The sequence below is a fragment of the Hermetia illucens genome, chromosome 4, assembly GCF_905115235.1.
Source record: "Hermetia illucens chromosome 4, iHerIll2.2.curated.20191125, whole genome shotgun sequence".
Classification (NCBI taxonomy): Eukaryota; Metazoa; Arthropoda; class Insecta; order Diptera; family Stratiomyidae; genus Hermetia; species Hermetia illucens.
In genome coordinates, this window is record NC_051852.1 from 64,198,857 (window position 1) to 64,226,344 (window position 27,488).

A 27,488-nucleotide genomic window follows, 5' to 3' on the forward strand; every position below is an offset into this window, starting at 1 on the left:
ACTCGCTACAGAGCCGGAATATAATACTTTTCTATTTGAAGTCATAGTTAAACCGACCCCCAAAATTTTTCGTGTGAATTTGACGAATCAGCAGGTCTGCTAGATGGCACTTCGCTAAGTTGTTTTTATGTTTTAGGGATCAAGTCCTGATTCAGCCTTCTTCTACTCGAAGAAGGCCAGAGAGATCATCCATAAAAGGTCTGAGAGTGCTCAACCAGTGAAATGTTTTTACTGGCCGACCCTCCTGAATCCTTCCTAACTGCTTTTCAAACAATGCTTCCTGCTAGTACCAAGTTGCCGCATTTTGGGCCTGCTGGAACACTAGAGGAAGGACTGGAAACTTTGGATTTCTACCTTATGCATCTAGCAATGGTATTTACTAGTCGTTTCAATGCTGTAAATAACTACAGCGTATCCATCCCCAGATGCATCACTGAACCCATTGTTTCCAATGTTTGTTTGTAGAACTTAAACGCATAGCTTCTCTTCACATCCTTTAGTACACCCAGATAATTAGCAGCCCATTTAGTCAAGAGCAATCTAACTTTTTCCAGCATATTCGAATCTTTCCGGATAATTTTCTTGGCGTCCTCATTAGTTGACGCACCATACAACAAATGTCCATATGGAACGCGTCTCTGATAACCCATTTCGTTTCATCATCAAAGTCGTTATCCTTCATTACCTGATGAAGCGTCTTAATTGCTTGCCAAGAAGCACAAGAAGCACAATCTACCCCATAAGTGATATTATTCAAAATATATTCTCCTATGGGCTCCTTAAGACTGCCTCTCCACAAAATACGCAGCTTCAGTTGATTTTTTTTCCGTGAGGAACTCTTGTTCTGATCTTATGTGGTTCACTAAGAATATCTTTGTATTCGCCTGCAACCGGTGTCTCGTTAAATACGATGTCAACAGATTATGGTGGACTTGTTCTATTATACTGTTCTGTTTTCTAAATTCGAATTGGTGATCGGGTATAACGTTGTTGTTAGTTAGAATTACCAATTCTTTTAGGATTAGCAGATTTTTGAATATTTTCGATTTTGTGGGAAAAAGGTTTATCGGTCTGTACGATTTGCAATTCCAGGATTCCATTTGGGTGATCTAGTTTAAGTACCTTATGGACTTTTTTGCTGATATTTTTGTTGACATGTTTTATTGATGGTAACGTAATTGTGTTATTGATGGCCACGCGGTGATTTACAATATTTACATATCAAATATGCTACATCTTATGTGAACACACTACTGTTGTGCCTCCCCTTCAAACTCGATCAAAACTACTAGGGTTTAGTTATGGTCCCTGAAACTGTTGTTGTTTATTGTCATCATGGCGAAATTTGAGTTTTCAAGCCTATCCTGTGAGGGAGACAGGATGGGGAGGATGTGTACAAAATAGCGAAAGGTCCGCTCTTTCCACAATCGTAATTGTAAAGGAGAGTATGATGGGAAATGCAAGCGGTGCTCTCTCTCAAATCCGATAAACGTGGCTTTTAAAGTTATGGCGACTGTAAGATATTTCGATTTTATCATGGTAAAGTTAGGTTTGCCCATCCCAACTTCGGAGAGGGAGAGGATGAAGAAAAAAAAGTTCCGCCTTACTCCTGCTACTAAAAGCCCATAGCATTTACTACTCGTTAAAAAGAATGTTCGTATCATAAATGATTTTATTGGCAGGGTAACTATCATCACGATGTGCGAATCGATTCACTCCCACTCCCGCATCCGCGCGGGTGCCTTCGCCAGTATTTCGACGTGTACATACATACCTATTGTATGACGCATTTAAATTAAATTAATACTTTTCTCGAATTGAGGTTAGATATGAAAAAAAAACCTCTTAAAATCTCAGACGGTTCATGTCATTCTTCGTTTTCAAGGTTTTGTGTGAAACAAAACCTTATTAGAACCGATACGGTGTCTGTCTGTCCGTCTGTCTGTCTGTCCGTCTATCTGTCTGCCGGTCTGTCCTTTTTTTATGGATGGAGGTGGAAATCTTACAAAGACACTGCCGCGCCAGGTTGCAGCAGCGTGTGGGGTTCTCACCCACTAAAACCACCCCCACTTTCTCCTTTTTCCATCCCCGCGGGACCCGCGCAAAGCATTAATTCGCGGGATGGACTGCGCGTTAAGAGACCAAGCCTTCCGTTCATCGCGTCCTCCTTGCGCGCTCCGGTCTTCCTCCTGTATTCTTTTGATTGCGGAATTCACCGCACATCAGTTTCCCTCCCACTTCAACATTTCCCCGACGATGTTCTGCGGGCTTAGGTAGGTTTTCAGGGAGTCTTCCAGACTCCTCCTTTCTGAGAAAAATCGTCGACAGTGGAACATAATTTGCTCTGGGTCCTCAGGTATGCAACCACATTCAGCGCACAAGGGGGAATCACGACTTATCACGAACTCCGTCGAGCGGAGAAGGGACTTCACAGACGGAAAAAGGAAGCCTGGGAGAACCAACAAGTCTGTGAACTAGAAAAGTACAGGGAGCAACCGCACGAGGCGCGGAAGTTTTACCAACAAGTCAGCAGGATGAAGGCTTATACACCTCGATACTCATCCTGCCGAGACAAAGAGGGAAATCTGATTTCCGACAGAATGGGCATATTAGAGCGATGGGTTGAGTACTTTGATGAGCTACTGCACAACCAGAACAGCGGCGAGTTGGAGGTCCCGCCAACTGAAGACGACGGACAAATACTGCCACCACCAAGTTTAGTAGAAATAGTCCGTGCAATTCATCGGCTAAAAAATCATAAGTCGCCAGGAGCCGATGGAATTACAGCCGAATTGGTAAAATATGGAGGCGACCAGTTACACCAAGTGGTTCATCAACTTGTGCTCAAGGTATGGGACAGCGAATCAATGCCTGACAATTGACAACGAGGCATTATCTGTCTCATACATAAAAAGGGAGATATCACACAGTGCAGCAATTATAGAGGTATCACGTTGCTGAGTACCATCTATAAGATACTCTCCACTATCTTGCTAGGCCGGATAGCCCCACACGCCCAGAACATCATTGGCCCATACCAAAGAGACTTCACTCCAGGCAAATCAGCAACAGATCAGATTTTCTCTCTGCGGCAAGCGATGGAAAAACTGTTGGACTATGGACAACAGTTCCACCATCTGTTCATCGACTTTAAAGCCGCCTATGATAGCATAGCCAGGGCAAAACTGCACAAGTGGTTCATCAACTTGTGCTCAAGGTATGGGACAGCGAATCAATGCCTGACAATTGACAACGAGGCATTATCCGTCTCATACATAAAAAGGGAGATATCACACAGTGCAGCAATTATAGAGGTATCACGTTGCTGAGTTCCATCTATAAGATATTCTCCACTATCTTGCTAGGCCGGATAGCCCCACACGCCCAGAAAGAGGCTTCACTTCAGGCAAATCAGCAACAGATCAGATTTTCTCTCTGCGACAAGCGATGGAAAAACTGCTGGAATATGGACACCAGTTGCACCATTTATTCATCGACTTTAAAGTCGCCTATGATAGCATAACCAGGGTAAAACGGCCATGAGAGAATCCGGTATCCCGACGAAATTAATAAGACTGATTAGGCTGACCCTGACCAATGTGCGAGGCCAGATAAAAGCAGTAGGATCACTCTCAAGACTATTCGACATCAACAACGGTCTACGACAAGAGGATGCGTTATCATGCGTCCTCTCTAACCTGGCCCTCGAGAAAGTGATCCGTGATGCTGAGGTGAATGCAAGAGGTACGATCCTCTTTAAGTCCACCCAACTACTGGCCTATGCAAACGATATCGACATCATGGGAAGAACCACCCGAGACATACAAACTGCCTTCATCCAGATCGAGCAGGCGGCGCGAGATCTTGGGCTGCACATCAATGAAGGCAAGACAAAATATATGGTGGCAACGTCAGCACCGAAGACAAACCAACCAACAACATCAAACCGCACTGGTCAAACACGAAGAAGAATAAGATTAGGAGAATACAACTTTGAGACCGTTGACAATTTCTCCTATCTAAGTTCGAAAATCACAACCGATAACAACTACGATGATGAAATCCGCGCACGGTTGTTGTCATCCAACAGAGCCTATTTCAGCTTACAAAGACTGTTCCGCTCGAAACGTCTCACCACAGGGTCAAAGCTCTTACTGTACAAGACTATGATCTTGCCAGTCTTCATGTATTCCTTGGAAACTTGGGTTCTTAGCAAGAAGAATTGCGAACTCTTGGCCGCGTTCGAGAGAAGAATACTCCGAAGAATTTTTGGCCCCTACATGAGGATGGACGATTCCGTAGCCTACACAATGACGAAATCTATGAGCGATACCATGACCGTCCGGTTGTGGATAAAATCCGGCTCAATAGGTTACGGTGGGCGGGTCACTTAATCCGTATGGATAAAGATGACCCCACCCGGAAAGTCTATAAGGGCAATATCTATGGTAGAAAAAGAAGACGAGGCAGACCCTGCCTAAGATGGAGGGATGGCGTGGGCCAGGACGCCAGACAGCTTTTAGGGATATCGAATTGGTGGACCTCGGCGCAAAACCGGGATGTCTGGAGTTCCTTATTAAGGCAGGCCTAGACCGGATACCGGTTGTTGCGCCGTTGATGATGGTGAAGGGGGAATCATCCAGCCTGAATTGGTGCAGGTACTTCCTGTAACCACCATGTCCTGACAGGAATTGCGTCAGATGGTAGTTAATCTCGCCGTGGCGTCGTTGGATCCACTCCTCAATACGGGGAATCAAAGTGTGGGTCCAGCGACCCCTTTGCGAGTTGTCCCACCGTTTCTGCCACTTTTCTAGCGACTCCCGCCTTGCCGCCTTTCGGTATTCTGCATTCTTTTCAGGAGGATCCATTTTCCTTTTCTCGTGCAGGCGGCGTGTTTTACTTGCCAGAATGTCTATCGGCATCATTCCCATAATAACATACGCTGCCTCGCGTGATATTGTTCTGAAGGCGCTGCACACCTTTAGCGGTAAGTCATATTTACCCTCCTACGACTACTTTCACATGCTAGTGCTTCCTCCCAAACTGTTGCCGCGTATAATAGTGTGGAGCCAACCACTCCGGCCACAAATAATCTGCGACTGTTTCTCGGGCCTGAAATGTTAGGTATCATCCGCGCTAATGATACGCTGGTATTTGCCGCTTTCTCACAGGCATAGTCCAGATGTCCCTTGAAATTGATTTTAGCGTCAATCATCACCCCTAGGTATTTGGTAACCGGTTTCGAAGTGATGACGTCACCACCAACACGAATATTAACCGTATTCCTCTTCCTACGATTGGTAATCAAGACCGCCTCCATCTTTTGTTCCGCAAGGTCAAGCTGAACCATCTCCAGCCACGCTTTTATGGCGCTAACGGTTTCGTTAGCGTACTTTCAACGTCTTCAGGTTGTTGCTCTCCGAAAGGTAACTGTCGAGGAGCTTAGTCAAATAACTAGGGACACCCGTTTTAGCCAGTGAGCTTTTTATCTACTCCCCGCTTGCGGAATTGAACGCATTTTTGATGTCCAACGTCACTACGGCACAGCATTTTTTAGATGACATTGCGTCTCGAGCCAGCTTCACAACAACGTCTACGGCGTTGATCGTTGGGTGGGCTTGACCAAATCCAAATTGTCGCACGATAGTCCATTCTTATATTCGATGATAGTGGTGTTTGTCCTCTCATCTTCTTCATAACCATCCTGTGCGCTGTTCCCCAGGGGTTTGGTCTGCCTCTGCGCAAAGTTCCTTGAAGCATTCTCGCTTACTGGTCCGTATAGCCTGCTTAAGCCTACCTCGAAGGTTCACATATACTTGCCGTTTCTCGTCGAAGTCCGGTCTTCCACTAGATCGTTGGCAGATCTCTAGCTCAAAAACATGCATCCCGTAACACCGCTATCTCTTCATTCCACTAATAGTTTGAGCGCCTTTTTGCGAGAGCTCGTCGCCTCAGCATAGCAGCGTCGCATGCTCTCGTTATGCGTCCCATCATTTGCTCTACCGTTCCTGTACCCGTACCACCGGGATTTTGGCCTCCCAATAGCAGCTATATGAATGCAACTTTTTCACGGACCAGCCCTGGCTTCCAGCTTCACGGGAACGCACATCGTCGCATGGCCCATATTTTATCTGGAGGAAAATTGCCTGGTGGTCGCTGTGATTATGATGCTCCCTCACAAACCATGTCATTCTCCTCGCCAATGTGGTACTCAAATATGTCAGATCGATTATTGAGCCCGACCCTGTCCCACGAAAAGTGGAACTTCGAGTCCCTTCTCATAGATGGTCTGCGAGAGGAGGTCTTGTGCTGCCTCGCAGTGGTTGAGGTTGATTTGTATCAACCTCATTTTTTAGATGACATTGCGTCTCGAGCCAGCTTCAAAACAACGCCTACGGCGTCGATCGTTGAGTGGGCTTGACGAAATCCCAATTGTCGCTCCGATAGTCCATCCCTGTTTTCGATGATAGGGAGCAGTCTGTTGTAGATGACCCTTTCGAAAATCTTTCCTGCCGTGTCGATAAGGCAAATCGGTCGATATAATGATGGGTATCCTGGGTGCTTATTTGGCTTCGGGAGCAAAAATAGTTTTTGCCTCTTCCACCGGTCGGGGAAAATTCCTTCTATCATGCATGTTTCAAACACGCTGATAAACCAGTCGGGTCTGGTCTTAACAGCGAGTTTAAGGGCTCTGTTGGGAACAGCATCCAGACCGGGTGTTTTGTTATCACCAATTCTCCCGCAAATTTGCGTAAGTTCCTCCTCAGTTACCGCAGGTATGGTGTAGACGTCCAGTGCTCGCTTGTGTTGTTTGCGCTCCCCTTTATCCGGGGGGTATAGCGCCGTCACGATATCGAGCAGAAGATGCGGGCAGGTCAATTGTGGTGTTCGCCCTCTCATCTTCTTCATAACTATCCTGTACGCAGTTCCCTAGTAGCTTTGGTCTGCCTCTGTGCAAAGTTCCTTGAAGCATTCTCGCTTACTGGGCCTGCTTGAGGCTACCTCACATATGCTAGCCGTTTCTCGTCGAAGTCTGGTCTTGCTCTAGATCGTTGGCAGATCCTTATAGCATGAAAACATGCATCCCGTAACATCGCTATCTCTTCATTCCACCAATAGTTTGAGCGCCTTTTTGCGAGAACTCGTCGCCTCAGCATAGCAGCGTCGCATGCTCTCATTATGCGTCCCATAATTTGCTCTACCTTTTCCGTAGCCGCACCACCGGGACCTTGGCCTCCCAGTAGCATCTCTATGAATGCATCCTCCTCAAGCCCTTTCACGGTCCAGCCCCGGTTTCCAGCCTCACGGGTACACACATCGCACGCATGGGCCATATTCGATCTGGAGGAAAATCGCCTGGTGGTCGCTGTGAGTATAATGCTCACTGACAATCCATGTCATTCTCCTCGCCAATGTGGTACTCACATATGTCAGATCGACTATTGAGCCCGACCCTGTCCCACGAAAAGTGGAAACGTTTCCTGTGTTGGCAAGCATATCTAGCTCCGCGAAAGCCTCGAGCAGGATACGGCCCTTGGTGTTCGTAGTGCGACTGCCTCAATCCAAGGCCCACGCGTTGAAATCACCAGCTATAATCTTGGGGTTTCTGCTTGTTGCATCCGAGACTAGCATACTTAGCATTCCTTCGAATTTTGTTATCATCGCGCTTGGTGGAGCATAGTCTCTATATATATATATAGATACCAGCTATTTTTGCCCTGACGAATCCAACTTCGGGAAACTCCATCACTTCTTGAATGGCTTGATTTCCACACGCCCATATTGTCGCCTTGCCAGTTTCATCTGCAATCGAGGCACCGCTCTTATTGTTGCGATAAGGCTCGCTGATTATATCAGCTTCGATTCCCTTCTCATAGATGGTCTGTGAGAGAAGGTCTTGCGCTGCTTCGCAATGGTTGAGGTTGATTTGTATCAACATCATTTTTTTACTGCATTCAAGGCTCGCCCAAACACTGGGCTGCTGCGTGCAACGTGCCGACAGTCGACGCCCTTTTTTTCCTTGCAGAGCATGCATTCAGGCTCAGCCTTACACTCCCTGAACATATGGCCTTCTCCCCCACATTTTCTGCAACATTTTGACCTGTCACAGACATCGCTGCATTTCGCCGCTATGTGGCCGAATTCCAGGCATCTAAAGCAGCGCTTAAGGGACACCTGCTCCCTGAGTCGGCAAACGACCCAACCTACTTTTACTTTCCCACCCGCCAGCAGTTTGAACGCTGCTTCAGCTGGTAAGCTTATGGTTGCCGTTTGCGTGCCTCCGTATGCCTTCCTCAGTCCCCTGATTGCGGAATCTTGCAAGCCAAGTGGTCCGAACTGCTTTTCTAAGGCGTCGCGGATATCCTCCGTGGTCGTGATTTCGTCAATGTCCTTACATTCTATGACAATCTCCTGCTTTTTGGCCCTTACTTGAGCTTCTTCTCCTAAGGACTTCTCCACCTTGTCGAGGAAATTTTCCACCGTTTTGCCCGGAGACTTCTTCAGCTCCAGCATCATATCCCCTTTTTGGGAGCGTCTGATTCGGTTGACGTTTTCTCCAAGGTCCATCAGCTCAGGATCGGATTTGTCCTTCCTAAGGATATCGGCGTAAGTCATATCCTCTTTTTTGGAGATGATGATTAATTCGGGCCGTAATCTTCTTTTCTGCGACGTATTTTTCCTTCCGCCAGCCTTGGTCCATGCTTCCTTGGTCCCTTTTTAAGGCTTTGCCTCCCTTGGGTCAATTGGAGCGGCGCCGCAGTTTCCACGATCTTGTTAACTTTGTTTGACTTGCCTTTTGCCGGTGAGAGGCCTTTTTGCCTTTTCGTGTCCTGTGAGGATCCGAAAGAATCGTTCGCGCCTTCTCTACTCCTCTTTTCAAGCTTACCACCCTTTGGATTTTAAGGGGGTGTCACTTGTGTTGCCTGGGTGAGGCTTGATTTCTTCAAGACATTTTTTTCGTCCTTGGCACCATTGTATGGCACACGAATGGTACGGACCATGTTTTTGATGGCCTGGTGCACGTTGTGTTTGTCCTTTATAAATTCAGACAACTCTACTATTTTACCTCCAAGTAGTTCAAACGATGATTCGTCCGGACTCTGACACAGTTCCTCCGCTTGGTTTTCCCATTGGGCGCTTAAGAATTTATTAGCCTTCCGAGAGCTTCCCTGATTTCCTTCCTTCATCAAGGTTGATTTGGGAGGAGACCGCACGATCGTCGAGCTTCTTTTAAATGGATCAAACACTAAGTCCTGCGGCATATTTCGACCAGGTGTAGTTACCCCGCTGCGGGCTAATAAATGACCAGTTTGTGCCCCATCTTTTCTTGCGTTTAGAACAGGCGTTCTCGGGAGTGATGTACTCCTTTTAAATGCCTCTTTCTCTAAGCTACTTGTAGTATTTGATGCAACTGTGGCCAAGCAATCCACCACCGAGGCACTGCAGTCGAGGGATATCGACGGCCGGGAGCCTGCTTGCCCACTCCCAAAAGCCGCCGGTACTGGGTTTCCGAAGCCCTGCACCGTAACTTTATTCTCCTTCTGTTCCTCCATGTTTGGTTTATTTCTGGGTATCTTTCCCATAACCAATTTTTATCCACGGGCGGGCGTTTACTTTCCACTTACCCGGGCTGCGCATAAGCATGTCCATACACGCACACCTCCAAATGCGTACATTGTCAGGAAAATTGGTGAGATTATGTAATCTAGTGCTCCCTTTACATGCAGTAAGTGGTGCCATCTTATGTTAAGCTTAAGGGGGGCTCCCCATAATGGAGGGTGCAATTTTTTTTTCACAGAATGTAGCCATGTGGGGTATCAAATGAAAGGTCTCAATTAGTACTTTTCGAAACTGGTTCAATATTTCATGTTGGGTGAAACATAGGGGAGTGAGGGCTCAAAATATGACCCCCGAAAAGTGTTACAGGGGTCGTTCTCAGAACCTATCCAACCGAAAAAGCTGAAAAAAATCATAGTAGTGCATCTCTTCAAAATCTAGGCCTCAAAATATATCCGGTTCCGATATCTGCACAAATAAACTTAATAATAGTATATTTCCACATTTTGGAAATTTACCCGGCATCCCCCTTGTCTTCATTCCAGAAGTACAAAATTTGGCATGCGTGTAGTGAAGAACATAGTGCATAGTTTGGTCCAGTTTGAAGAAAATGCAACTATCATTAACAAAGTTATAGGGGGGTGAAACTTTACCATTTTTTGTGAATTTCGTGCACTCTACAACCTGCATGACGTCATCATCACATATCTATTCGTCAATACCACAACGAAATGAGTTCTTATGAATTGGGTCGCAGAGAATTATTTTGTTTTAGTTTTTTAGTTCAACCAGACATGTGTGTATGAAGGTATATAATATATGCCTGCTAATGAACTTTGCGGGTAGTGCCTAATTCAGATAGATATAAGAAGTAAATCGGAAATATGGGTACGACCAATTTATATACGTGAATATATGTGTACAGTATTCGGAAATAGGCAGTTTGTTTGTTTAGGGTGAGCGTAATATCTTTGCCTGTAATATATGTCGTAGTTTGGAAAAATATGAAGGATTATGTTGGGTTTGTAGCTATATACGGATAAAAAAATGTGCGTTCAAATTTCTTACATAAGATGAACACAAAACCTTTATACCCGAAGCGGGACCTTCCGGTATTCCGACTTGTTTCCTTTAGCCCTCGTCCCGATGACAAGCGTAGGTCCGTCGTGATAGGATGGGCCAAATTGCCCTATCAAAGGCCTGATTTTGGTGTTGTCGCCAGGCCTTCAAATTACAATCAAGCATATCAAGCCACCGTTGCTTTGAATGGCCTTATGGTGGCTTACCATCGGCTTCGATGTCCAGACCAGTCTCGGTCAGTGAATTCTCGTTAACGCCAACGCATCTCTCGCGATTTTGTTACTATCGAAGAAACCCTATATCAGTCGCAGATATCATCATTTCGGATGTGAGCCTGCCAGGCGACTAGTCCGACGCGACATCTTCGTCTCCATTACTGCCCGACGTTCTGTAAAATACTGTAAACTTATCCACTTTATCATTGCCTACTATGTAATATTTTCTCTAAAAATACTGTAAACTTATCATTGCCTACTATGTAATATTTTCTCAAAAATACTGTAAACTTATCATTGCCTACTATGTAATATTTTCTCTAAAAATACTGTAAACTTACCATTGCCTACTATCTAATATTTTCTCTAAAATACTGTAAACTCATATGTACCGGCCTACTAAGTATAGGTAAAAATGTATAAAATAGGAAATATAGATTAAAAATACGTAGTTCGTTGGAACTATCAAACTCAAGCTTAACGTGTTTTATTATGTGGAGTCCAGGCAATTTGCTGCTCCCAAAATTTACACTGCTTGACTAGATCATTGTGGAGTTCAGGCAATTGCTGCTCCCATAGCTGGTTAGTCTGGAGTTTTGGCATTTAGCTGCTCCGACTAACCATAATCTAATCTAGAAAGAAAGAAGAGTAAGGTATTGCCAAGTGGACTGGCAACAATCACATAAGGTGGCACATCACAGGGATTGCCAAGTGGACTGGCAACAACCACATAAGGTGGCACATCACATGGCGACCGTGACAGTCTAAAGACTTCGTACATAAGTAACAGTCTAAAGACTTCTGCTTACTAGCGTTTCTACTTACTATCGTTTCTACTATTGTGAAAATTTGAAAATCAAGGTCGTGTAAATGAACGACATTGGGGAAAAGTTCGACCAGCTTTACCAGAAAATCTGGCGATTGCTCAAAAAACCAGAGCGAAACAATGGAGGCATAACACTATATAAAGTTGGAGAGCAACCACCACGCTGGAAGCCGTCAGAATCAACACCGACAACTACGGTTGATGATAAACTTGCGGGACCTCGACGCCTTACCATTGAAGAATATAAGAAACGAACGAAACGACTATCCAATAATGTATCTGTCAGCGCTAAAGGAGGACGAAGAAGAGAACTCCAGCGGCAGTTCATAAAATATAAACGGTTAGAGCAAATCGCAGCTACACCAGAAGAGAACAACAAGTATAAATATTTAATAACCAAAGTTAAAAAAGAAATAAATTATTTAAAAAAAATGCAAAAAAAAAATAATAAAGTTAATCAGTAAAATAATATAAAAAAATGTTTGTTCCAAATTAGAATTAGTTTAATAAATGTAATAGTAATAAATAATAAATGATTTTTGTTTGTTTGTTCCAAATAATGTTAGTATTTGTATAACATGATTGAAAGCACGACAATATAACAATATAAAAGTAGATGTCTGAAAATGTTATTCTTTGCTTTTTCTAAATGGACAAATTAGAATCTCTAAAAGGGAAACTTCAAATTACACTAATAAATCTACGGAAAAGTGTAAATCGTCCTTACAGTGAAAAAACTATACGCGAAAAACGCGAATTAATTGAACAAACACTAATAGACGCAAAGTCGACTGAACAAAATATACGAACAGACGTTAAAACAGCAACTCTAATTAAGGGAGTTTGCAAGGAAATACAGCAACTATCTGCTGAAATACTTTCAATATTAGACAAACAACAATTAGGGAACATGGCTTTCGACATTAAAACAGCCACAGCTCTAGTCAAATACTTTGACGGAAACCCAGAGGAAACAGAATCCTTCATTGAGTCAGTTTCACTATTGAACGAACTCACACCAGTAGAACACAAAGGTATTCTACTTAAATTTGTGAAAACCCGGATAACCGGCAAAGCCAAATACGCGGTATCCGAGGAATTAAACACAAATCAATCAAAACTCATTCACAATACTTCAGAAAACCATATTACTAACAAAAACATGCAGCCTGATCAACTGTACGTTTTCGAGGTTCTATCACCTAATGAAGTAGTGCGTTTACGGGATTTGAAATTGCGCAATATAAAAATAAAAATACTGATATAGAGATAAACGTAATACATAAAAATAAAGTCCAAATAAAGCGGTATATAAATCTAAATAATAACCAATCAATTGAACCCGCATTAGTGCAGGAACTCACAGAGTTGGAAAAATATCTAAATAATAGGTTTCAGACCAAGACTCTGAAATTATCGGCCGAAAGTGAATTATTCACTATATTAAATACAACCGCATTTAAAACGCTAGCGAATCATACTTTGAAAAATATGGATATTCAAATATACAAACCACTAATTACAATAACGGACAAATCGAAAATAATAGAAGTATTGCATAGCAATCACTCTACTCCAACAGCAGGACACATTGGACAGAGTAGAATGTATAAAAAACTTCTAGAAAAAACAAAGAAAAAGACAAAAAACCAAAATGACCCAAAATGTAACCCATTATCATTGAAAATAGGAGATCAAGTTTTGTTATCCGTCGAAAACAGACGAAAACTAGACCCATTGTATGAAGGTCCTTATAGCATAATATCAATCGACAATGTAAATTGCCTGATAAAAGACCAGGGCAATAAAATATCTAAAATTCACAAAAATAGGTTAAGACGAATAAATAAATAAATAAAATAAACAAAATTGCTTTGAAATTGCCTATACTGTTGAAAAAACTATTATAAATATAAATATACCACCTAATTAATCAATACCAATACAATATATTACAATAAGTAGACTTTAAAAATATTACTCATTATTGTTAAAAAAAGAAAAAAAAAAAACTTCTAACTATACATAATATAAACAATAAAGAAAAAACGAATTGTCTACCGTTCCTAAAGACAATTCATTTTTTTCAAAAGGGGTAAGGTGTAAAATACTGTAAACTTATCCACTTTATCATTGCCTACTATGTAATATTTTCTCTAAAAATACTGTAAACTTATCATTGCCTACTATGTAATATTTTCTCAAAAATACTGTAAACTTATCATTGCCTACTATGTAATATTTTCTCTAAAAATACTGTAAACTTATCATTGCCTACTATCTAATATTTTCTCTAAAATACTGTAAACTCATATGTACCGGCCTACTAAGTATAGGTAAAAATGTATAAAATAGGAAATATAGATTAAAAATACGTAGTTCGTTGGAACTATCAAACTCAAGCTTAACGTGTTTTATTATGTGGAGTCCAGGCAATTTGCTGCTCCCAAAATTTACACTGCTTGACTAGATCATTGTGGAGTTCAGGCAATTGCTGCTCCCATAGCTGGTTAGTCTGGAGTTTTGGCATTTAGCTGCTCCGACTAACCATAATCTAATCTAGAAAGAAAGAAGAGTAAGGTATTGCCAAGTGGACTGGCAACAATCACATAAGGTGGCACATCACAGGGATTGCCAAGTGGACTGGCAACAACCACATAAGGTGGCACATCACAGTTCATTGTTTTTTGTAGTCGGCCAAAACTCAGAACCGTAGAAGGTGACAGGGCGGATTATATTGCGGTGAATTTTAGATTTGACATATTCGTTGGTACATCAATCACAAAGAACAACAGCTGTGCATTACCGCAAGACGCCGTTCATTGTTTTTTATAGTCGGTCAACACTCAGAACTATAGAGAGCGGCAGACGGACGACATTGCGGTAAATTTTAGATTTAAGATGTTCTCCTGATCCAGAAATGCAATGTCAAGAGGGCAATAGTTCCGCAGTCTTCGACAAATCCGGCTTGATTTACAGTTAATTAAGCGATTTCGTGAATACGGTTCTAATGCATGCAAAAATCTGCATAGTATGGAAAAGCAATCGGATCGGATGGTCATTTGATCATTCTTCTGGGCTACCTTTTTTAAGGTTTTGTGTAGACACAAAACCTTATTAAAATCGGTTCACTGTCTGTCCGTCACACGCATTTTTCTCGGAGACGGTTATAGCGATTGACACCAAATTTGGTAGAAAGATGGGAACTATGAACGCTCACGCATATAGTGAGTTACATCCTTTTACGTTTAATTTAAGGGGCAGTCCCCATACATGCAAAAGGGGGGTGTAAATTTTTTTTTTCATTAAATATAGCCATGTGGGGTATCAAATTAAAGGTCTCGGTTAGTACTTTTCGAAGCCGGTCTTAGTTTCGATATTTGTTAGAAAGCTGGGGAGTGCGGGGGGTTCAAAGTGATCATTTTTTTAACGAACCAATTCTCAGAAACTACCCAACCAAAAAGTCTAAAAAGAATCAGGGGACTGCCACTATATGGTGCCTAGGTTCCGAAATACCCTTCATACCGATACCTGTTCAAATAAAGTTAATACTATAATTTTTAGTAATTTGCAGGAAAACCCCCCTTAAGTTCACCGTAGAATCGCAAAATTTTGCAATGATGTAGGTTGCACCATAGACCATGATCCTACCAAATTTTGTGAAAATCGAACTATTACTAACAAAGTTATAATAGGTCAAATTTGTCGCTTCAGTGCAAATTCAAGACTTTGAATGTCAATGTCACTTGAAAGTAGGTATATGCATATATTACGTGCTACATACTAATTGGACAATTGCACACTCAAATCTCTATAGAAAAGAAATATACAAAACCTTTTACACCTGAAGCGTCTAGCTTCCGGTTTCCCGACTTTTTTAATTTTGTGTAAAAAAAAACATTTCTCTCGTGTTGTTGAGAATAAGTATTTGCTGCTGGATATGCATTTTCCAAGGCACATGCATATTAAACCCGTGCATTTGTTCATATTCACTGATCCAATTATCGGGGTGGTCGAGTGAGTTCAAGAATCGGGTTACACGTAACTCATCGATGGATATGCAATAAAGTGGAGTAAGTTATTAATGACTATGCAATAAAATTGTATGATTAATTGTTTTAGTGTTTAAGTCAAATATATAAAAGAAATGTAACTTTGAATAAATGTTCATTATCTTACAAACAACTGTTTGGTTTAGATCGCTGTATCTTCCCAGCACGAACTTAACTTTTGTGCCATTAGCGAGACCTACCGTGCGGGCAAGATAACTAAGAACCAGGACTGGCTGCGAAGCATTATTCGCATAAGTTCCTTCGTACAACCAACGGCAAATCTGAGTAGTCTTTGACAGCGAAGATGTTGCCATCCCATCTGCGGCCCAGCCGCTTTATTAGGTAGGCATTCTCTGCAAATTCAGAGATACCTAGATTGATATTTATCATCATTCTGTTCTTAGCAACCATTCTTCTGTAACCAAGAAACAGAACTTATTATGACCTTCCAACCCAACATAGCTTGAAACCCAGAGTATCTAGACCTTTTTGTGCGATTCGAGCCTATTTAGTTTCTCAAGGCATTCTCATACCAGTTTAGAGTTCACCTGGTTGGACTTAATTGCCTTGATCGTCGCTTGGCTGTCGGGCAGAATGGGAATTTTATAGTTCCTTTCGAAGCTGAAGGAGGCGTCTGTCTATAGCGCTTATTTCCGCTTGGAATATGCTAATGTGCTTACCCACTGGTTCCAAGTAAATTATCCTTGGGCCAATGGCCTCAGCGCCCGCTGCCTCTGCTGTGAGGGATCCGTCAGTGTACCAGGTGCTGGTTGAAGCCATAAGTTACAGTCGCTGTTTCTCAGCTTGCCCTGGTACCCCAACGTCGTTTAAACTTCTTATTGAAATGAAAACTCGTTGTAATGTTTTCCCTTGGTATCAATAATACGGGATACCGCCTAAAAAGAATATCAATCTTGCTTCGATTTAGGCAGCTCCTCCTCATTTGTATGTGTAGATGAAGAGTAGTTAATCTCAGAAAGAATTCCGGAGACGCCGTTGGGTATGTCTTCATTGCCCCGCTGGTGCAAGCCAGTCCTTGGAGTTTTTGCAACTCCCTGGTTTTTGTGCATACTGATGTATACATATATATGTACGCATCTAAATGTGGATTTTCCACATACAAATATATATATGTATGTAAATTATCATTATTGAATACTGCTCGTATGTATGTATGCACGAGAAATACCTGAAACTTGATTAACATATACATATACTCATATGTAACATATGCCTGCTTCGAGTAATTAATACTGATATACAACTAACTATGGGAAACTGAATGCGCTCCCCCCGTCTATAATTTTATTAGTAATAGTAAGATTTCCTGCAGACTTTCCAGAATTATGGCTGATATTATGGCTTACACTGAATCCAAATTTTGGATTGGGCTGTGATTGAGAACTAGATTTCGTGTAGATACCCAATTGCGACTTTTTTCATATTTTTCGGGAGAATTCGTTCTGAAAACGAGACCCATTTCACTTTTTGGGACACCCATTTTGAGGGATTACTCCTCTGCGTCTCCCCCAGTATTAGAAATAAGACCAGTTTCGGAAAATACTAATTGAGTCCTTTCATTTGATACTTCATAAAACCATAGTCTATTGACAATTTTGTACCCTTTTGCGCATGTTTGGGGAGGCATCATCGGCACACGCGTGAGTTAGCTAGCTCCTAACTAATCCGCATATGTATCATATACGCCATTACATTCCTTTAAAATCTTTATAAACGAATATTCACTGAAACGGTTATTATAGGAATGTATCAGTAGGCTGGAGATGATAGTCTTCTGATATTCGTATTTGCAAGTCAGTTCGAATAGTTTTTGCAAATATAAATTGATTTGTGCAAAATGTTTGGTGCATTGCTACTGAATAGCATAGTTGCCCGGTTATTGCTGAAACTGGAACAATTTCATCAAGCCATTCAGGATCCATTCGTTTACCTTCTTCGATTTATAGTGGAGACACAGACGATGCAGCATATCCTGCGAACGCTGGGAGCTCCAGAATCAAAAATATATTCCGACCTCTCACACCAATCTGATTTATCGCTTGATTTTTCAATGAAGCAATATTACAATTATGCAAAAATCTCATCGTTTCCATTAGTAGCAAAAATCCTCATCGATCACGAATATCCTATCAACATTCCAATAGAACTGCATGAACCTCTAACGATGCTGCAGAGATTGACGGAAATTTTCGAGTTCTCTTCCTTGCTTGACTCAGCAGCAACTTCTAAGAATATTGCTCAGCAGTTAACATATTTGGCAACCTTTTCGAATCTTTCATTCTCAACGGTTTATGAAAGAATTTCCATGCCTTTTACGCCTTTACTGGGTGAAACATTTGAGTGTGATAAAGTACAGGAATTTGGTTGGCGGTGTATTTCGGAACAAGTTCAACATTTACCTTCTGTTTGTGTTATGTTCTGTGAAGCTAGTGGATGGGTTTGCAGACAAGAGTTTACTTATGATTTGTCAGCCGAGAAAGAATTCATTTCCATCTTTTCTAAAGGATATTTAAAAGTCTACTTCACGGAGAGCGGTTGCGAATACGTATGGAAGCGAGTAAGATTTTAATTATAATTTAATTTTCAATTTAATTTAATATTCTTAATATTTAAGAAAAAGATATTTATTTTATTTGCCTTAGTTTTATTATTTGCTACCGAACTTCATTGCGTCTCGGGGTTAAGAATGCACTCTTCTTTGCTTGTCGTAAGAGGCAACTAAAAGGGCTGGAAATTTGTGGGCTAGCAAACTACAAATTTTGAAATTTTATTGCTATCGAACCGTTCATAACGCCTCGAGTAGGGACTAATCTGACGTCGGGGGCGCTGGACGCGCACTTTTTGGCAACAGTTGCGCGGATTCAAAGAATCCTCTCTTTCTGTAACTCGAGCAGGAATCCCGACAATATACAAGTAAGTTCTGGGCAATTTGGATCTAAGCACAGTAAGATAAAGAAACTTCGGACAGATCTCCTCTCCCTCTTGTAGCATGTACTTTTGTACTCTGGAAAGCCAAGTTTTACCTGATTCAAATCTGGTGTAGGGTTGTTATTGACGGTTACCGTAAGGCGCCGGTTTATGAAAGACTTCTGATTGGAAGATTTCTTACAGCTGTATAGTGTACCAACCGAGGTTTCCGATATAGTGGAGAAGGATGCTTTCCACGAGCAATTACACGCAATTCGGGGGAAGCTTTCTAAAGGTGGCATTGCGATGGTGATGGATGATCTGAATGGCAAGGTAGGCTCTGGCAATACCTTTGCTCGGACATGTAATAGAAAACCACGGTCTTGGCGGCTACGATATATACGATAATGGTAGGAGGTTCGTGGATTTGTGCAATTTCTATCGTCCCGTCATTGGTTGTACATTGTTCGAGCACAGAATCTGCCATAAGATCAGTTGCGTTTTAACTGACCGACACCGTGCGAGCAATTAAATTGACCATTTGCCGATCAGCAGTAGATTTATTAGTTGTTTTCTGGATGCAGCTAAGAAAAGAGGCGCTCACATCTTCCTCGAAAGGGATCACTATCCCTTACGTTCACTTGCATGTTGTGTCCGCCACTTCTCGCATATTAGGAGGGCTGTTACCCTCAAGTCCAACATCGTCAGCTCATATAATCCAGCTGATGACAAGCAACTGAAGAGGCGCAAAGAACCCTTCACCATGGTTCTTAACTGTATCACTTCCGATGAGGTTCCTCCTCTTATGAATGAAATGACTAGTCACCATAGCATGCGGATAGAGACTGTTCCTCTAAGCGGAAGAGAAATCATTTCGAACATCTACTTAAACGGTGTAAAGCCGATGAGCTGGACGGTCTTCCCACAAAATTATTCATCGTTGCATCTGCAGCTGCTGGAGATTTGCTACTTTCACTCGCATGGAAAACTGGGGAAACCAGAGAGTGGAAGAAGGGAATAGTCGTTAAGATTTTTGAGTGTGACCATTGGACGGGAAGTTTCTACGCGTTCCCTTCCGTCGCAAAGAAAATAGCTAAAATTATTCTGCAACGCATCAAAGAACATTTCGAAGCTTGATCGACAGAGAGCCGGCTGATTTCCTCTCCGGATCTTCCCGTATTGCCAAATTCAATACCCGACAGACCTACGCTTCTCCAACACCAACAAAACCAAGGTTTTCAGTTTAAGGGGTTATCATTCTTTCTCTATCTGCATTAATGGGCAGAGCATCCCTTACAGCAGGTTATTTTGCACTGTACTTTGGTTGTCTCGTCTGACAGTATTGATACCAGAGAGGTGTGGTGAGAGCAAATGGCACTGACAGGGACAACAGGCAGTTTTGTTATGTCCGTCACTCTTCGAACTTCACTTTTCAGTGCTTTCATGTCACTCAGGTTGTATTTTACCTTTGTCAATAACTCAATTGAAGAAACCACTGAGGCACAGTGTTGGGTCCCAGTGCTTCGCTTTCCCACTGGAAATGTGGTCAGCATTGCGCTCGTCCGAGATTATTACCCTGATTTGACTCAGACACTCATTCACAGCTGAGTTAGCTGCTATCCGACGTCAAATTACGATACAAATCCCACTGCTACCAGTAAGATTTGAACCGCGACCATCCGTACGACAGCAATGTAGGTTATACCATAGAGGATAATATTACCAAGTTTGCAGCGAACCGCAATATCAGTAATGACTGGGCAAATTTATGGCATTCTGAAACTTTAAATGTCAGTGTCAAAGTTGGATAAACTAAATGCATAAACATTGAACTAACTAGAAATATTCATATGCTTATATAAACAACCCAAAAAACCTTTCATACTTGAAGCATTCAGTTTCCGGTGTCCAGACTTGTTGATTTTAATGACATTGAATGCATTTTATTGGTCGACCTTACGCCAGAGAAGTCAAGTACATACATTATTACGTACATTATTTCTTTTCTTCCCTGGGTTCAACATTTTATTTTTGTTTTATGAATTTGATTAGCTGCAACTTAGCTGCTGCTCAAATTTGCATTAAGAGTGGAAATATACAAAATGATAGGAGCCTATCCTCCAGCGAGAAAGCGGAATCCACTGTGACTTTTTATGTGAATGCCTCACATAAATTTTTCAAGCCGATTTATTCAGATGCGATGAGTAGTATCACATTTACTAGCAGAAACCCTGGGGTTGATGGGATATTCTTTAAGACTGGGAGACTCAGAAGATAACTCGAAATATAACACAATATGGAATCCTAGACGTTTAGTAGGGCTTGTCCTCCAAAGCAAACTCGAACCTTGCGCATGTCTCGTCATTAAAAGCGAATTGAAGAAGGAAGTATTTTTTCTCTCTCGTAGCTGTCCGAAAGTACGAGTGTGAGTGTTATAAAAACGTATCTAATGATAATATTAGTGTTTTTTTTCTTTTTCAATATCTTGACGTAACAAACTGGCCTTTGGCTTCAAGTCGTATTTTAGAAAAAAATTCTGGAGAATACAGAGCATAACGGGGAATAACCTCAAATGCTTTGGGTTTTCCTGTCCGTTATAATTAAATTTCTTTCATACACATGGCTCTGTTTTGATAATATAGTCGACAAATTACAACCGTTTCCTGCAATACCCCACATATGCCCGGCCGAATTACAGCGAAAAACTTCTCTCAGGTTTTTGAAATAATAATAATAATAATCGTTGGCCCAACAATCCAAATTGGATCAGGGCCTTGAAGTGTGTTAGAGCACTTCATTCAAGACCGAAACGGTACACTACAGTATACTGCAGGAGGCAATGTGGTCAGCATTGCGCTCGCCCGAGATTATTACCCTGATTTGACCCAGGTACTCATTCACAGCTGAGTCGACTGGTATCCGACGTCAAATCACGATACAAATCCCACTGCCACCAGTGAGATTTGAACCGCGACCTTCCGTACGATAGTCTTGTGCTCTAACCACTCAGCTATCTGGACACCGGTTTTTGAAATGTTTGTCCTTAAATTTGTTCTCACCTCCTCTGAAGTCCTCACATCGCATTTGCTCGTTTCAAAAATTCTTTCAAAAATAGGTGTCCTGGAAGACGTGCGAACCTGAACTTCGATTCTTTTATAGGTATTCATAAGTAATCTTTTTCTCAAATTAGCAAAAACCTCGTTAAATTTGAAAAATCTCCCGTATAGTATGTTACTATACTACTAATCGAGGTCCAGGTAGTTAACTTTTGGGACTTCAATAGACCCTTTTGTTTTTGCCAGAAAAATTAGGTTCTTTCGGTCGATAGGTTGGTTTGGGTGGAATCGAGAAATTTTTGCCGTTTGGACATTTTCTGTCGATTTGGATTTTTAAGGCAGTTGAGAGTTACCATCACCATGGATAACATGACCTTACCATCCAAGACACTCCCCACAATGGGTGCAACACTATATCAATCATGAATGTCCTCATTCTCAGCATCTGTAATCCTAACGAATTTCTCCGCTGTTCAACATAATACCTCATCTCATAATGCTGTGGTAGATTTTGAGTTTTCGGATGTTCGTTAATGCAACAATTATGGAGAGGACGCCTTTCTCAAAATCTCAGTACGCCTACCTTAAAAGAAAACCCACAGAAACCGCTCTTCACGGTCGCTACAGTATAAGCAGTATATTCTAGCTGCCTATGCGCTGTAAGATGCGGACTCGGCTTAATCCAACCAAAATACGGAGCTGATGCTATCCACCATAAGGGTAAGGGGAATTCCACCTCCCGTACCCCTTTCCACCAATTGAATTTATCTGGTTGTGATCCTGGATCCTAAGTTAAATTGGAGATTGAACATAGAACATTGACCTTTGTAAGGAAATTAGGTCGCCGGCTTAGGATAGTTGTCTGGATATACACAGCCAAGTTCGTCCTATCCTAACCAATGGCTCTATTGTGGCGAGCACTGAGTGAAAAGAGAAATAGAACGAGCTTAATAGGTGTTGCCAGGGTTCTCTTACGTGCAGTGCTGTTAGACTACGTGAGTCCGGATGTTGGACAGCGCTGCCCAACGGTCATTGTAGCATCTTAGACGTAGTGCCTCATTTCCAAAGAGCTTCACGTGAAACTTTGTTGTGGACTTTCAAACCAGGACAGAGTGAAGGCCCGGCGCAATTAGTCTTCATCAGTAGTTTTCACGAAATCACAAAGCGTAGGCGAGTCACAGTCTGCGTCCTGCTGGCGGCTGTCAGAACGGAATCTACTCGCACTACTTAGCAGTCGTTGACTTCAGATGGCGAAGGCTCACCACCTGCATCAAGTCAAGAAGGATTTGGCTCAACTATTACAAGACCGGATTACAAGACCTTTGGTGCCACACGCGTGCATATGCATACAAAATCGGTCTGTACTGGCCACTCGCCTATAGGAGAATATGCCACCAGACTCGGCATATGTTATAATTCGCATTGCCGAAGCTACGGAGAAAAGGGAGAAATGATCAGACACTTCCTTTTTAATTGTGCCTGCTTTAGCTAGAGCCAGTCTACAGACACTAGGTAAAAGAATATTTGAGAACCTCAATGAGATTTCTAGTTACATCTTGGGAGAGCCCCGGTTCTTTGTTAATCGTACGGAGTGGGTCTGAAGTTTTGAGCCGGCTGAAGGGGGTTATGCTCTTAGAACAGCAGTCATGATTCTCGAAGTTTGTGAATCAAAACTGGGTAGCACTGGGTCAGTTGGGCTTCTCGGGGCGACCAAGCGGCCACTGATTCCTACCTACCTATCCTATTTCCAGTTCTGATAGGTCGCTATTGCTGATAGTTACCGTGCCTTGTCCCATTGGGATCGGTCATCAAGTATCCTTTCTTTTCCAAATTTATCGGAAATCGTGCGTGTTCATTTCAACTTTCGATGAATTTCATATGTCAGGCGATTAAGCAAGCCAATCATAGTTCGGGACAGCGGATATCAGAAAACTACTAAGAAGATGCCAACAAATATGAGGTATAAAAACTGGTTCAACATCATTCAGAATGATAATGGAGGTCTTGCACCTTACCAGAAGGAGGAGACGTTACCGAACTATCTTCAGTTTATTAACAAGAGAGTAACGGCTACAAATTATTTTTATACAGATCCGATGAGGAATCATTCACGAGATGAAAACCAAGATTTATAAAGAGGAACAAGTAGTGGTTTAACGGCCTTCATCACGGGCATAAAACCAGAAGTGAAGATTTCAAGGTAAACTCAGAGAATTAGTGTATTTCTAGGTCTAGATTTTACATAGGGTCATCCAAATCTAATTCCTTTTTTGCAAAGTACTCAGTATTCAGGGAAAAGCTTTGCAGGCCCTCTTTGACTGTATAGGGTCCCCTCTTATACTGTAAACAAAATCACACCCTTAATTGTATGCATGCAATTTCACAGCCAACTTATGTTCACCAAATTTTGTCTCAATACGTGCAAAGCGCTGAGGCAAGGCCGCGTCGTATGAGTTGCCTACGCTCTGGGAACAGTATGATTGAAATAATTTCTACATGCTGTTCGTTTCACTAGCGGAGCTGATAACAGTGTCCAACAACCGATCCCCATTTATTATTCCCAGCAAATTCAATGCTTAATCCACCTGGTAGACCAGTAAAGTAATAAATCGCAGAATACAAGAGCTGTGGATGCATTAGAACCATTCAATATTTAATTTGCAATGACATGAGATTCTTGACGACATCATCGCAGCTGAGTTGCGAGAAACGTAAAACTAAGAACACATGGAGAACTAAGTTCGTAACCAAGTTCCTGGTTACAATGCGGTAGCACGTGTATTGGCAAATTCCGCTTACTAGCTCATGTTCCGGCAACGGATGATGATATTTGGTGGGCGGGGCTTCTAAATGTGAACCGGATCGATGTGTGCGCCGTGATTTGTATCGACTTTAGTATGCTGCAAATGCACGAGCCGTCGAGATGTTTGGGTAAATGCGAGCATCAGCTGCTTATAGTTACGTCATCCTCATCCATCCGCCTACACATGTCGGCATCGTCAAAGAACGATGCCTAAATAAATACTCGCTAGCAAATAAGTTAGTTTTATTGCACTAGACCTAAGTAAATACATAATTGTTAGGAAGTAAGAATAAGGAAAAGATGTGTATTTTATTGCTTGCATTGCGACCCTTTAAAAGGATATGTGACTGCAAGCAAAGTGTGCCTCTTATTCAAGATGTTAAAGTGAAGAGTTGCATTTGAAATTATTTTTTTTGCAAAGGCGGATCACGGTCGGAAACTCATAATTGGCGCAGTCGGTCTGCGAGTGTTTAAAAACTATATATCACTCACAGATAAAAAAACCTGGAGAATCTCATCAAAGATTTTTCTTTACTCACCCTCAACATGACAATGGATTTCAAAAGTTTGTCGGGCTATATTCGAGCCCTTTCGAATTTCGATGGAACGCAGGTGGATCTATTTCCCTTTATAGATGCAGTGGATGCAGTGATACATCAAGTGAACAACAGGCCCTTCAAAGCCATCCTTCATCAAATGTTGTTAGGACGCATCGTTGGAAGAGCAAAACCTCTCTTTGCATACTCACATCACGGACTCCTGGTCAGAGGTCAAGGCGCTCCTCATCAATCACTTGATACACCGGAAAATGAAATTGAGCTCACCAAAAAATTGCTAACGGCACGATTCACAACAGCAGGACAATTATTATATACGAATATATATGTAAGTGTCCATTTAAAATTAACCACAAGATTAAGTACAATGTAACATTTTCTGCTGCACAAAGGTCGGAAATGGATAAGCTAAAAAATCAGATCGCTAAAAATACTTATTAACAAATGTATTTTACATGCCTACAAACTAGATTCACTTGAAAGTGCTTATAAAGTGTTAGTAGAAACAGGGTACGTTAGTTACAGTCGTGCAAGAAATGTGAATAACAGTGCTGATCAATATGGTGAAAATAGAAGTGATAGGAAAGTGCGAAATTTAGCTCCAACGGGAAACACTAGGTTTTAAAGCAGAGCAAATTTATCTCCACCTTCAAATGTCTTCGCTCCATTAGGAAACACTAAATTCCAAAAGGGAGCGGATCTACCTCTACCTTCGGATGTCTCCATGAAGACGGCAACATCCCGTTCATGTTCGCTCCATGTCAACACGGATTTTCGGCTATATGCCAACTACCCATTATTCGACTAACTATCGAAAGCAAATAACTTCGATGCTTAATCGATACCGGCTGTTCTACCTCAATATTAAACATAGGTTATCTAAACCATTGCAAATATGTTCGGTAAATGTAGTTTCATCCACCTTTCACGAATTTTATTCAGAATTCCCACAAGAATTTCAGTTTAAAGGTAGAATTGAATGGAAATTACTGCCTTTCCAAAGTGAAACTTTTGACTGTGTTATCGGACAAAACATTTTAAAACCAACTAAAGCGATAATTAACTTTGAAGATAATGCGTTATCAATTAACGGTATCGCGTTGCCTATAAGTGTCCAACAAGAAGTGGTATACATGGCCCAAGCCGCAAACTTTGAGCCAGAAAATGAAAAAACGTTAGGGGTAGAAAACCATCTCACAAAAGAGGAACAAGAAGTCATTGACAGAATCAAAAAATAATTTTGCGGTTTAGAATACGATGACACCCAGAGGTTGTCATTTACCTATGATATAAAACACGAACTTAAACTGTCAACTTCAAACCCAATCTTCTTCTTTCTTCTTCTTTTTCTTCAGCCTTTGTCCCGTTCACAAGCGGGGTCGGCTCGTCGTGATCGGCTTCGCCATTTGGCTCTATCGAATGCCTGATCTGGGTGCAATCTCGAGGCTTTCAAATCCCCATCCAGCGTATCAAGCCACCGTTGCTTAGGTCTGCCTTTTGGTCGTTTACCATCGACATCGATGTTCAGACCAATCTTTGCAAGTGAATTCTCGTTTGCACGAATTGCGTGACCATACCATCGAAGACGCCTCTCTCGCAACTTTTCCACGATCGGTGCAACCCCATAACGATCGCGGATATCCTCATTTCGGATGTGATCTAAACGTGTGACGCCACTAGTCCAATGTAGCATCTTCGTCTCCATTACCGCGAGACGCCGTTCATTGTCTTTTATGGTCGGCCAACACTCAGAACCATAGAGAGCGACTGGACGGACAACATTGCGGTAAATTTTAGATTTGAGACGTTCGTTGATACGTCGATCACAAAGGACACCAGTTGTGGAACGCCACTTCATCCAGGTTGCGTTAATGCGTGAAGCAATTTCATAACGCAGCTCTCCATTGGCTGATAGCGTTGACCCGAGGTATTTAAATCGCTCAGATCTGGGCAGATCACTGCCGCTGACAGTGATTGTGCCTGTTTCATGGGGATCGGTCGTCCAAAATTCAGTTTTGTTTAAATTCAATCTGAGACCGTGTTGCATGAGGCGATCATTCCATTTTTGAACAAGTTGCTCGAGATCATTTTTGCTATCAGATGCTAGGAAAACATCATCTGCATAAAGCAGTGTGTAGGGCGCTGGACGTTGGATATCACGTCTGACGGTGTCCATAACAAGGACAAAGAAGAGTGGTGAGAGGGCACTTCCTTGATGAACTCCAACAGAGACACGAAGCGGTTTTGATACACCCGCCATACTTCGAACTTTACTTTTCGGATCGTGGTAGAGCAATTGAACCCAGCGCACGAGTTCTTCTGGCACGAAGTGTTGTCGTAAAGCATACCAGATGAGTTCGTGTGGTACACGGTCAAACGCTTTCTCTAGATCCAGAAAGGCAATGTAAAGAGG

At 42.0% G+C, this 27,488-nt stretch overlaps 1 protein-coding gene across 4 annotated transcripts in view; it reads left to right on the plus strand.

The window, feature by feature from the left end:
- Positions 1-27,488, plus strand: part of LOC119655302 (oxysterol-binding protein 1-like) — a 358,882-nt gene that overhangs the window by 128,526 nt on the left and 202,868 nt on the right. Inside the window, exon 1 of one of the 4 annotated variants that reach the window (XM_038061127.1) lies at positions 17,517-18,309. The exons of the other annotated variants lie outside the window; for them this stretch is intronic. Coding sequence (XP_037917055.1) covers positions 17,590-18,309 — 720 coding nt within the window. The 5' untranslated portion in view covers positions 17,517-17,589. Of the gene's footprint in view, positions 1-17,516; positions 18,310-27,488 lie in introns of those variants that run through there. 4 annotated transcript variants of the gene reach the window in all.